This window comes from Podarcis filfolensis, assembly GCF_964270895.1.
Source record: "Podarcis filfolensis genome assembly, chromosome: 10".
NCBI lineage: Eukaryota > Metazoa > Chordata > Lepidosauria > Squamata > Lacertidae > Podarcis > Podarcis filfolensis.
The window spans coordinates 58,057,523-58,071,729 of NC_139612.1; the positions used below are offsets into that span (position 1 = coordinate 58,057,523).

The 14,207-nt window shown below is 41.0% G+C and overlaps 1 protein-coding gene across 1 annotated transcript in view; it reads left to right on the plus strand.

The window, feature by feature from the left end:
- The window catches only part of CACNA1C (calcium voltage-gated channel subunit alpha1 C), a 480,830-nt gene that overhangs the window by 234,051 nt on the left and 232,572 nt on the right, over positions 1-14,207 (plus strand). Inside the window, exon 5 of the mRNA XM_083572199.1 lies at positions 13,594-13,733. Coding sequence (XP_083428325.1) covers positions 13,594-13,733 — 140 coding nt within the window. The remainder of the gene's footprint in view (positions 1-13,593; positions 13,734-14,207) is intronic.

Here is a 14,207-nt window from a genome sequence, read left to right on the forward strand (position 1 = left end):
CTTCTATCATACATTAGCAGTTGGGTGAATGGTTCCCATGTTTTGACATGCTGGGAACTTGGAATGGACTTCCTCAGAAGGTGGTGGACTCTCCTTCATTGGTGGTTTGTAGCAGAGGCTGGATAGCCATCAGTCATGGATGCTTTAGCTGAGATTCCTCCATTGCAGGGGGTCGGACTAGGTGACCCTCAGGCTCCCTTGCAACTCTTCAATTCTATGATAAATAAATGGTCTTGCAAGTGAAAGGGAGGCTGGTACTGCTGGTACTGTGATGGTGAATCTGTTAGGGCGTCTCATTTTTCACTCCTTCTAGTTCTGTCCCCCACCCCCCGTCTGCAAGGAACAGCATGAATAGAATGCTAAATATGTCCTTATATTACTCATGGAATGGAAAGGTCACTGGAATGAGGAAAAAAAGACCCATGCCCCTAGTACAGGGTGAATGAATGAAGCTTTAGGGTTCTAAGATAACCTAGAGATTTCAAGAGGGGAGAGGTTACCAAAACCAACATAAATTACATTTTATTTATAAATAACCCCTTGCCAAGACAGTTGCTCTGCTCCACAGAGACAATCGCTAGGGAAAAATCTCTACAGATTAAAATCATAAATTAAAATATAAAATACACATGAAGATGATAAATAAAACTACTTCTGAATTATCAATAAAGGAATGGATTGAGTTGCAAACCCAGTAGGGTAAGCCTTCTGGCACAAAGACTCTGACCAGTTTCACATGTGCCCATTTTGAGGCGCTTTCAGACAGCCATAGCAACAGTTAGAAAGACAGTTTTAAATGTGCTTGTATCAGGTTTTTAAATCAGCTGGAGGTCATGTAGGAAGGTGGGCTTACAATCGCATTGTGACCTTGCTGTGATATTTATGCTAGGAACACAGGAACCAGCTGCCTTTTACTGAGTCAGACTCATGGTCTTTTTTGCTCAATATTGTGTACACTGACTGCAAGATTTCAGACAAGGGTCTTTCTCAGCCTCAGTGCCAGAGATCAAACCTGAGACCTTCTGGATACAAAGCATATGGTCTACCACTGAACTACCATGTAATTTTTGATACAACAGCTCTTGATTGCTACTTGGTATTCCAAGCTTCAATTTGATGGTTCCAATTGAGCCTACTTGTGAACCTACTATGTTAGAAACATATTGTCAATTTTTTTGTAATTCTAACACTGTGAGTTCATACATTGTAGACTCATAGGGTTAGTTGTCCTACTCCTGGGAAGAGTAGCACTATAACTGAGAAAAGACAGAGAGAATACAGTGGTACTTCAGGTTACAGATGCTTCAGGTCATAGACGCTTCAGGTTACAGAATCCACTAACCCAGAAATAGTACCTCGGGTTAAGAACTTTGCTTCAGGATGAGAACAGAAATCATGCAGCGGCGGCAGCAGGAGGCCCCATTAGCTAAAGTGGTACCTCAGGTTAAGAACAGTTTCAGGTTAAGAACGGACCTCCAGAATGAATTAAGTTCTTAACCCGAGGTACCACTGTATAAAAAGCAGAGCATTCACATATACTGATTTATATGGAATTTTGGAAAAATATATACTGTAGCTGGGTGGCTGAGGGAATCCTGAACAGAGAGTTGATATTTGAGAGATGTTATCCTTTTCAGGTTGGTACAACAGAAATCATAAGGGGCTGGAGAAAAAGAGTATGGATCCCCAGGAAAGACTAGGGGTGGGATTTAACCCTCTAGCAAAATTATTGTTACCCAGAGGGTCATTGGTGGTGGGACAGGCATCTGCCCCTCCCCCCCATGGGCTCTTGCGGATATACAGTAGTTTCCCTGGGAGCATGATCTCTCCATTGACTTACATCGGGAAGGGGTGGTGATGGAGTACACAGCTTAGATCCATGTGAAAAACAAGCACAATCCTTCTTCCAAATCACTGTGATTGTAGTGTCCAGGGGAAATCATTCTGATTAAGGCCTAGACCTATAAGTCGCAATGAAAGCTCTTGCACACCACCTCTTCTCTTGAGCTTGATTTTGTGTTACTGGTATGTTTTTAAATGCAGCTGACTCTTTAACATGCAGTATTGAAAGTGGTGGGCACTGGAGCCCACAGAGTGATGCAGGGATTTATGGAATCTCTGATCCAACTGGAGGCACTCTGTTAATGGCTCAGTCTGACTCAGGCATGTGAAAACCTCATCTGCATCACCCTTATTCTCCTTGTAATTCAGGAACTATTCAGAGTCATACTATATGATACACATATTTGCAAACGTTTGTTTAGCATAATCATAACTTTGTGTTTTTGTGTGTATATTTAAAACATCTTAGATGCATGCCTAAAATATATAATGTATGTAGTAGTACCAAGACTTTGAGGAGGACAGATTACTTAATGGTTCTATCAGAATTCTCTTCACACATCCAGAACAGAAATAAGAAAAGATGAAAGCACAGGGCACTTTTGTTGTTGTTTAAAAGTTTAATTAATAAAAATGATGAGCCAGAATGTTTTATGTCTTGTATGCTTATCTCATTTGACTGCATCAGTGAACCCAAATACCTCTGCATGAGGAGCAGCAAACTCATTTGAGTCATTTAGGGAGGTGAATGAAACATGATACACTCCATGATGATCTATTAGATGTGGCTGTCATACCAAGGCAGATTTGATTTAAACAAATTCATCTGACATTCTATCCCATAAACAATGGTAGATGTGGCAGGTGATCTCGATAGGGCTGAAAATGGTTGTTCTAACCTTGGCAAATTCTTGCAGGGCTTTGACAGCAGCCTTTAACAAGAGGCATTAAAGCATTTATTCATGGGATCTTCCCATACCACTGGTTTGGCTTACTAGGACAATTGAGAATGTGGGTGTCATGTAATCACACTTACCGTGTGTGTGTGTGTGTGTGTGTGTGTGTGCGCGCGCGCGCGTGTGCATGCGTGTGTAGCCGTAGCCGTTTCAGGAAAAACAGTAATAACTCAAAGGATTGTCTCTTCTGAGCTGACTCAGCTAAGGAACAAGCTATATGTAGTTGTATGTAACTTTATACAGTGTGTTTAAAGAAAATAAATCCCATGGGTGAGAATATGCTCAGAGACACCCTACCCTGTTCCTTAATTCTAAGGGCCAGCTAGATGTGATGCTAAATGTGTAATTAGATAGCAATTATTTCCTAGTTAGAAAAAGGAAAACATGCTGAATTCTCTCTCAATTTAAAATAAAAAATAATAAAAGATTCTGCCTCGTGCTGGTATATGCACAAATGAAAATGTCTCCTTAGCAACGAAGTATGTTCTGGAAGTAACCCAATATCAACAAATCTGTCTCAACATCTGCTTTATAGAGTTGATCCTATAAGTATGCACTTCTGGCTCCATAGTGCTAAAGGTCAATGTTATTAATGCTAACTGCAGCCTTGGGTTAACATATTCACACAGTAAGGATATCCATGTCATGGATTTGTTGATAACCATAATCCAGAAACAGCCTTCCACTTATGTTTTTCATAGGTTTTTCATATCACAGTTTCCTCCATTTACAGATTATTATCTCTGAGGAGAAAATGCTACACTGCCTGCCATTCATTTCTTTAAAAAAAGAAAAATTGGCTGCTGATACAAGTTGCCAGTGGGCTTGATTATTTGCAATATTCCCTCTGTGCATTTTGTGAAATGCTGGTAAAGAGCAAGGCTATTTGGATGAACTGGAGGCTGGATTCTGTTTGGAGTACATGAATCAACTTTCAGGTTATGCATTAAAATCTTAAAAACTCAAAGAACAATGATTAGCAAATATGTTTCATTAATTAGCACACTTTTGAGCAAGAGTTGTACACACACCATTTTAAGCAAGCTGTTTCAAAATTGAGAGAAACAGCTTTCATAACAGTGCTCCCAGTTTAATCCTGTCAATAGGAACTTCTAATGCAGTGGTTTTTCAGGAAATTGCCCAGCTTCTCATAGAATCATAGAGTTGGAAGAGACCACAAGGGCCATCGAGTCCAACCCCCTGCCAAGCAGGAAACACCATCAGAGCACTCCTGACATATGGTTGTCAAGCCTCTGCTTAAAGACCTCCAAAGGAGACTCCACCACACTCCTTGGCAGCAAATTCCACTGTCGAACAGCTCTTACTGTCAGGAAGTTCTTCCTAATGTTTAGGTGGAATCTTCTTTCTTGTAGTTTGGAACCATTGCTCCGTGTCCGCTTCTCTGGAGCAGCAGAAAACAACCTTTCTCCCTCCTCTATGTGACATCCTTTTATATATTTGAACATGGCTATCATATCACCCCTTAACCTCCTCTTCTCCAGGCTAAACATGCCCAGCTCCCTTAGCCGTTCCTCATAAGGCATCGTTTCCAGGCCTTTGACCATTTTGGTTGCCCTCCTCTGGACACGTTCCAGTTTGTCAGTGTCCTTCTTGAACTGTGGTGCCCAGAACTGGACACAGTACTCCAGGTACTGGAGCAGAATACAGTGGCACTATTACTTCCCTTGATCTAGATGCTATACTCCTATTGATGCAGCCCAGAATTGCATTGGCTTTTTTAGCTGCCGCGTCACACTGTTGGGTCATGTCAAGTTTGTGGTCAACCAAGACTCCTAGATCCTTTTCACATGTACTGCTCTCAAGCCAGGTGTCACCCATCTTGTATTTGTACCTCTCATTTTTTTTGCCCAAGTGCAATACTTTACATTTCTCCCTGTTAAAATTCATCTTGTTTGTTTTGGCCCAGTTCTCTAATCTGTCAAGGTCATTTTGAAGTGTGATCCTGTCCTCTGGGGTGTTAGCCACCCCTCCCAGTTTGGTGTCATCTGCAAATTTGATCAGGATGCCCTTGAGTCCATCATCCAAGTCGTTGATAAAGATGTTGAATAAGACCGGGCCCAAGCCAGAACCCTGTGGCACCCCACTAGTCACTCTTCTCCAGGATGAAGAGGAACCATTGATGAGCACCCTTTGGGTTCGGTCAGTCAGCCAGTTACAAATCCACTGAGTGGTAGCATAGTCAAGACCGCATTTTACCAGCTTCTTTACAAGAATATCATGGGGCACCTTGTCAAATGCCTTGCTGAAATCAAGGTAGGCTACATCCACTGCATTCCCTTCATCTACCAGGCTTGTAATTCTGTCAAAAAATGAGATCAGGTTAGTCTGACATGACTTATTTTTCAGAAATCCATGCTGACTATTGGTGATCACAGCATTCCTTTCTAGGTGCTCACAGACTGTTTGCTTAATGATCTGCTCCAGAATCTTCCCTGGTATTGATGTCAGACTGACTGGGCAGTAATTATTTGGGTCCTCTCTTTTCCCCTTTTTGAAAATAGGGACAACATTTGCCCTCCTCCAGTCTGCCGGGACTTCGCCTGTTCTCCAGGAATTCTCAAAGATGACTGCCAGTGGTTCTGAGATCACATCTGCCAGTTCTTTTAATACTCTTGGATGCAGTTCATCTGGCCCTGGAGACTTGAATACATCTAAACTAGCCAAGTATTCTTGTACTATCTCCTTAGTTATTCTGGGCTGTGTTTCCTCTGCTGAATCATTTGCTCCAAATTCTTCAGGTCGGGCATTGTTTTCTTTATCGGAGAAGACTGAGGCAAAGAAGGCATTGAGGAGTTCAGCCCTTTCTGTGTCCCCTGTTTGCATTTCACCATCTTCTCCTCTGAACAGTGACCCCACTGTTTCTTTGTTCTTCCTTTTGCTACGAACATACCCATAAAAGCCTTTTTTGTTGCTTTTAACCTCTCTAGCAAGCCTGAGTTCATTCTGTGCTTTAGCTTTTCTGACTTTGTGTCTACACGTGCTGGCTATTTGTTTGAATTCCTCTTTGGTGGTTTCCCCCCTTTTCCATTTTTTGTACACATCCTTTTTTAATCTTAACTCAGTTAAAAGTTCTTTAGATAGCCACCCTGGCTTCTTTAGGCACCTTCCATGTTTCCGTCTCATTGGTATTGCCTGAAGTTGTGCTTTTACTATCTCCCTCTTAACAAACTCCCAGCCATCATGAACTCCCTTTCCTTTTAGTATTACTGTCCATGGGATCTCACCCAGTACTTCCCTAAGTTTTATGAAGTCGGCTTTCTTAAAGTCAAGAAATTGAGTCCTAGTATGCTTGGCTGCTCCTTTCCGCTGTATAGTAAACTTCAGAAGAGCATGATCACTCGCGCCTAATGATCCTTCCACTTCTACCCCACTAACCAGGTCATCAACATTGGTTAGGACCAGATCTAAAATGGCTGTTCCTCTTGTTGCTTCTCCCACTTTCTGGACAATGAAGTTGTCTGCAAGGCCAGTGAGGAATCTGTTTGACCTTATGCTCTTGGCTGAGTTTGACATCCAACAAATATCCGGGTAATTGAAGACCCCCATTACTACTATCTCCCTTCCTTTTGCATGCTTGGCCATCTGTTCCAGGAAGGCATCATCTATGTCCTCCGTTTGGCTTGGGGATCTATAGTAAACTCCCACAATGAGGTCACTGTTATTCTTCTTTCCCTTAATTTTGACCCAAATGCTCTCACTTTGGCTTTGAGGTTCTAAATCTTGGATCTCTTCACAGGTATACACATCCCTGACATATAACGCCACTCCTCCTCCTTTCTTGTCTGGTCTGTTTCTCTGAAATAGGTTGTATCCCTCCATTATTACATTCCAATCATGGGACTTATCCCACCAGGTTTCAGTGATGCCTATTATGTCATATTTAGTTTGCTGTACCAAGAGCTCAAGCTCATCTTGTTTATTTCCCATGCTTTGCGCATTAGTGTACAGACATTGAAGTCCATTAATCATTCCCCCGTGTCTCTTATTTAAGGATTTTTTCCTCCCACCACTAGGTCTGCGTGCTGTTTGCTCCATTTGGTCTATGACATTTGGATGATCATCTTCATCAATTGATAGACTCCTACCTTCAGGAGCACTGTCTCCCTCCCCCACATTAGTCAGTTTAAAGCCCTCCTGATGAGGTTTCTGAGATTTTTGGCAAAAACATTCCTCCCAACCGTTGTGAGGTGCAGCCCATCGCTTGCCAGAAGTCCATCTTCAAGAAACTGCAGTCCGTGATCTAAGAATCCAAACCGTTCCTGTTTACACCATTTGCGAAGCCAGCTGTTCACTTCCACTATTTTTCCCTCTCTCCCTGGGCCACGTCGTTCAACTGGGAGGACAGATGAGATGACAATTTGTGCATTTAATTGCTTCAATTTCCTGCCCAGGGCCTCGTAGTCTCTTTTGATCTTCTGGAGGCTATTGCTTGCAGTGTCATTGGTTCCCACATGAACCAAGAGGAAGGGGTATTTGTCAGTGGGTTTTATGATTCCTTGCAGTCGTTCAGTTACATCTTGGATCTTAGCCCCGGGGAGACAGCACACTTCCCGAGACATCTTGTCAGGCCCACAGATCACTGCTTCTGTTCCCCTCAGTAGGGAATCCCCTATCACCACTACACGCCTCCTCTTAGGTTTGGTCAGGGTTCTTCCGTGAGCTGTCCGTTCCACGGTCGCCTGCACATTCCCTGAGGACTGACTTTGCTGCTCGTCTTCATATACCTGATCGACTGTAATGAGGGAGAGATCCTCAAATGGAGTCTGCTCTTCGTCTTCCATGCTAGGGGACAGGACCTCAAAGCAATTGTGTATTTCTAAACAATCAGAGCGAACCCTGGGCCTCCTACTTCTTCGAGTCACGTTTCTCCATATATCTGGCTCCTGTGTTGGCGAACTAGCCTCCTTCTCAGGGGAGTCCCCTGTCTCCTCCTTGGTGGAGACGGTGTGCTCTGTTGCTTCCAAGAAGAGCTCCAGCTCTCTAATTCTTTGGAGCGTAGCTACACGTTCCTCCAGTTGCTGGACTTTGTCTTTTAAGAGGGCAATCAACATGCAATTGCTGCAGGTAAAGCTGCCTGCAACCTTTGGCAACCTTTCTCAATCAGATTAGATTAGCAGTTTTTGAAAGAACAGTTAGAATAATCTCTTTTCAATATCTGATGAAGCAGACTCTGGTCCATGAAAGCTTATGGCATAGTACATCTGTCAAGGTGCTACAAGACCCTTGGTTCTCTCTTCACTAGAGAATAAGATCTTGTCTACTTTTTGCAACCTCCAATTTAAGTAAACAATGATCATGACAGACAGTAGACATTGTGTGCAGAATTCTCCAGAAACCCACCAGAATATATGAGAAACTATTAGCTTTAGGTCAGGAGGTCACAGATTTTTAATATCACTATCGTGGAAATAGGTGTCAAAGGGTATATTTCTCTAAATTTATAATCCTACATACATTACCCAATTCAGGGGAAGAAAATCCATTTTCATGTCAGCTTTTAACCTCTGTGGTTAAAACTTGAAAATGCACTGAAAATGGGATTAGCAAAAATGGGATTAGATTGGTTTTTTGTAATGTTTTTTATTATTATTTCCTTTTATAATGTATATAAAACAGAGAAAACAATTATAATAGAAAAATATTTAAAGATGAAAAACTAAACTGTAAAATACATACATAGAATGAGTAGTTGCACATGAGTTAAAATAACAAAGTCCAGGTAAAGACTAACAGCTTTATCAGATCATCAAGTATTGTTCCAGATTTGCCAGGCTTGTGACAAGGGTTGTCGTGAAAATGAAGGTTCCACTGTATATAAAAGGTGTCTGGAGATTCTAGCCCATGTCAGAATCTTAAATTATGTGTAATCTTCTCAATTATAGCTATATTCCAGAGTGAGTGGTACCAAACATCCAGTGTAATATTTGGGGCTGTTTTCCAGTGAGCTGCAATTACTATTCATGCTGCCAACATAATATATAAGACCAAGCCTTTTGACATTGGTATAATCAAAAACCTAACATTAATTTTGGACAATATTTTCTTTGGTAATATTTATTTCTGTCAAAATTAAATTCCAATAATCTTGCACCAGCTGACATTCCCACCATAAATTATAATATGTACCAAGTTTATTACAACCCCTCCAACAATTAGGTGATATAGAAGAAAACATTTTTGACATTTGCAAAGTAGTGTTATACCATCTGTGTGATAATTTTTACAGGGTCAGGCCACTGGAAACAGATTTTAATGGTTGTGCTTCCTAACCCTGAGAAGAATTTATGTGCCAGTGGATGAGATGATTATTATGTCCCTAAAAAGATGGTGTGGGGGAAAAATATGGTACTACATAGGGGAGAGAATTATAGGGTTTGGCTGTTAAGGCTTGGAAAGTTCTTACAGTAAAGCAGAATCAAGACTGACCCAAAACATTTTGATGCTTACGGTATCCCATTTCATATACTGAAGTTGATTGGACTGGTGCTTGAATCATAATTTGACACTGGGATGTGACAGTTTCTTCCTGAGAGCAATAGGCTAGTTTAGGAGGCGCAGGGCAGACTGCCCTCCAACACCTTAAACCGCCCCCCAACATTTGCAGCCTGAAGCAGTTGCCTCACTTTGCCTAAATATAGGGCCAACCCTGAGCTGAATCCTTATAATCTTTGCCAGATTGAACAGGCAAAATGGACTGAGTGACATCTGATGCTGTAGAACACGTAAATTTCCTGGAAATTATTATAATGTATATTGATTTGGCATTTTCATCCATTGCACCCACACACATTTAGTCCATCCTCCTAGATTCATTATGTATTCAAATATATTAAAATCAGTTGTGTTCTTGATATGATAGTGGAACAGAGCAATTGGACAATGAACAAGGAAGGAAAGCTAACACAAACTGAATAATGGAGGTACAGGGGCTCAGTCTTGGCTCTTACAGTTTTGGGATTGTCTTTCTCAAAAAAGGAATATTGAATATGGAATATGGAATATGGAATATGGAATATGGAATATGGAATATGAAAGGCTGAACTTCATGTATTAATTTTAAATAACCATCTATTTCTTGCAGGCCTCTAGTAAGAATACATTGCAGGTATACAACTTCAGTTCATTTTAGCAGGATTCCCTAGAAGTAGATTGCATGCACGTTAAGTTAGAAAAGTAGCTCTTAGGAAGTATTAAGCTCCAGGTGATGGGTGGTAAAATTATTCATCTTGCAAGAAATTTAATCATAATTGTAAACCAGCCCTCAGAAATGTCCAAATGTTTGTACTTAGGTCTCAGCATTTGTACATTAATTATATAGTGTTTGAAGTATTTCCAGGGATCATTGCAAGTTGAAGAATTTTACCACCTGGAGCTAAATGCTTCCTGAGAGTTAGCTATCAAACTGAACATGCTCCCAATCTACTTCTGGGGAATCTTGCTAAAATTATAGTATAATTGGGTGGACAATAAGGATAGCCTCATGCCTTTTTTCTGGAACATAATGGGAATTTTGTTAGCTTGCATTGTTCTGCTTAGAAAGAGTTTTAACCTTAGATGTATGACATAATTTGAGGTAATGGCTTCTTGTTTTCATATTATTTCTGATAAAGAAAGTAGCACTGTATGCCTACAGAGTGGCACTCAGCCACGGATAATTGTAGCATCATCATCATCATCATCATCATCTATTATTTATACCCTGCCCATCTGGCTGGGTTTCCCCAGACACTCTGGGCAGCTTCCAGCAAAATATTAAAATACAATAATTCATCAAATATTAAAAGCTTCCCTAAACAGGACTGCCTTCAGACGTCTTCTAGAAGTCAGATACTTGTTTATTTCTTTGACATCTGGTGGGAGGGCATTCCATAGGGTGGGTGCCACTACCAAGAAGGCCCTCTGCCTGGTTCCCTGTAACTTCACTTTTCGCAGTGAGGGAACCGCCAGAAGGCCCTCGGCGCTGGACCTCAGTGTCCAGGCTGAACGATGGGGGTGGAGATGCTCCTTCAGGTATACTGGGCCGAGGCCATTTAGGGCTTTAAAGGTCAGCACCAACACTTTGAATTGTGCCCGGAAACGTACTGGGAGCCAATGTACGTCTTTCAGGACTGGTGTTATGTGGTCTCGGCGGCCACTCCCAGTCACCAGTCTAGCTACCGCATTCTGGATTAATTGTAGTTTCCAGGTCACCTCCAAAAGTAGCCCCACGTAGAGCACATTGCAGTAGTCCGAGCAGGAGATAACCAGAGCATGAACCACTCTGGCAAGACAGTCCATGGGCAGGTAGGGTCTCAGCCTGCGTACCAAATGGAGCTGGTAGACAGCTGCCCTGGACGCAGAATTGACCTTCCCCTCTATGGATAGCTGTGAGTCCAAAATGACTCCCAGGCTGCACACCTGGTCCTTCAGGGGCACAGTTACCCCATTCAGGACCAGAGAGTCCTCCATACCCACCCCCTGTTCCCCCCAAACAGTACTTCTGTCTTGTCAGGATTCACTCTCAATCTGATAGCTGCCATCCATCCTCCAACTGCCTCCAGACCCTCACACAGGACCTTCCCCGCCTTCACTGGTTCCAATTTAAAACTGGAACACAGATGCATAATATGGCAGCTTTTCTACTGGGCCTGAAGAGCATCTGACTTAGCCAAAGGTTTAACTATGTGTTTCTAACTATAGAGGCTAAAGTGATGAATGTGGTTTTTAAAAATTAAATCCATTATTAGATCAGTCTATTGGGCTGTTCTCATCTCTCTCTCCTTCCCTCCTTCAAACATGTATTTTGCTTCCTCTTTCTCACATTTTTTCTACTGCAGTGGTTCTCAAATTTTATTCTGGGAAGTTCCCTGGAGTTTATTGTAACCTTATGAGGGGTTCCTAAATTAAAAGATTAGTAGTAGTGAACAAGCTTCTCTGAGGGACTATGGGTCAATAAACAGCTTCCCATCAAACATGACTTACTAGCAGGTGGTAGTTAGACATGCGAGGTTAGCAAGATCCTTAAACTGGTTTATTTTAAAATGGAAAATTTTTATAAGAAAACCAAATAAACATTCAAAACATCCTGATGTAAAATAAATCCTAGCAAATAAATCCTAGCTTTGGGATTGAAGCAGCTAGTTAAAATGTTTTTTTCTTTTCTTTCCCCCAAAGTGTTCTACTATTGCAGTGTTTGTTACACTGTCACCATAGTCCTCATTATAAACATTTTAATTATGACCTTTCCTTTAGAGATAAATATCTGTTTTCTATCTGAACCTCTGGTCACCAATCTCTCTTCCTATTTTCCCTCAGAAGGCTCTCAAATGAATTCCTAACTGTCATTTCTAAGGGGCCTCTGTCAGCAGCACCTGCTTTCTTCCCGAGGTTCCAAAAGGGGTTTCCCTCACTCAGTGCAGGGCCACCTCTTCTCAGAAGCCTGAGAAGGATTCCAAGTTACCTCACAACAGATAATATATTATCAGTTAAATGTCAATTTTATAAACCACACACAACTTTATAATACATTCACCTAAATACCAGTTACATAACAATGCTGACCCAAAATTACAGTTTACAGTTTAACTTTAGTGGCTGTACATTGTGCTACATGCCAACATGCCCGGATTAACATCAGAGAGGGCCCTGCTGCATTGTTCTTTCTACAGTCTGAAGTTAGGCAGGCAGCTATGTGAAAAAAATCCTTTATTGTTATAATGGCACCGATGTTATTGAGTGTTCTCCCCAGAGAGGCCTGCCTGACTTCTTCATTGTTTAGCCTTTCCTGGTTAATGATACATTGCTTTTAAAAAGGCCTTTGTGGAGATATGGCTAGTTGATTATTAGTGGGCACTGATGTTCTTCCCTTGTACCTATCTATTAGGTAGATCAGTATTATTATCTCCAGAGTTACAGATGTGGGGAGGGCTTTAAACCAGAGGAAGTGGCTTGCCAAAAGCCACTACTGAATTAGTAGCTAAAGTGAACTTTGAAATGGAGACTCTGTGGTTCACAATTCAAATCTCTTATTCACAACTCTACATGAATGCATTAATGGAAATTGAACACAAAGAATTTCAGAACATAGTTTTTCAGCATCAGGTTTTTCATAGTTGGCTGGTTAAAAAAGAAAGCAAAATGGATCCAATGAGATTTTGGGGTGGATTCTGATTTTAATGTGTATATAATAATGGTTTGTTTTTGGTTTGGTTGATGATAAAAACAAATAAAATGACAAATCCTATTTAGCTAAAAAAACATGTTTAGCTGGATCTGGATGCCAAATGTTAGATATTCAGTTTAATTTACAATTGTTCTTTGAGCTTGTTTCATTATTTGAAGTTAGAATAGTTTAAAGGGTATAGATACTGTTTTTCTGTGGTGATTCCAATGTGTGTAGCTTGTGAGCATATCTAAAATGGGGAAAGTCAGAGTCCTCACACTAGTCTGACCAGTGTTTTCCTGATACTGTACAGAACAGAATTTCAAATCCATTGCAAGAAGATAGAAAGGAGAAGGGGAGCAAAACAGACTGGCCCATTGATTGACTGAGATGCTGCTTCATTGTCACTAGGCTCAGACCTGTAGTGTAACCTGGAAGAAAGCAGCACACTGGAGATTCCAGTGTAGTACCTAGTGAGTTTAGGATCACACCAAATGGTTGTCCTGTGAAAAAAGATAGTCATCTCCATCTTGGAGTCCCAGGTCCATTTCTCATAATGGTTGTATTACTGCAATTTCTATACTACATGGAATTAACAACACTGTTTCTTGTTTTCTTTTGTCTTTTCTGCAGGAACGAGTGGAATATCTCTTTCTCATAATTTTTACAGTGGAAGCATTTTTAAAAGTAATAGCATATGGACTTCTCTTTCACCCTAACGCTTACCTCCGCAATGGCTGGAATTTACTAGATTTTATAATTGTGGTAGTAGGGTGAGTATTCATGGTTTATGTATGTGTTTCCTCTATTTAAACACAAAATGGGAACGAGATATTGTGGCTGTATGATGAAATTGAATACATCCTAACTTTTCGGGCAGGTCTGTGGTACCTTTAACAAGTGCTGCATATACGGAAATCTGGCAGAAAAATCTTTTCCAATACAGAGGTTGTTGAGGTGGCTTTTAGAATCATCAAAGTTATCAACATTAAGGATAAACTTAAGTTTTGTTGGGTGAAATAAGCCTTCTTTGAGGCCACAATTCACATGACATGGAAGATGAGTGACAGGACTTCCCTAACAATGTTTTATTTGTTCAGAGAAGGTTGTGGTTTCTGATTGGGGTTTCAGCTCTGAAAAGTGGCTCAAACTTTTCTTCCAACCTTTCCCTGATTTAGAGTAAACTTTGGCTATTACTTCTGATTTGTTTGGAAAGAAAAAAAATCACAAGCACCACTTTGGGTGAC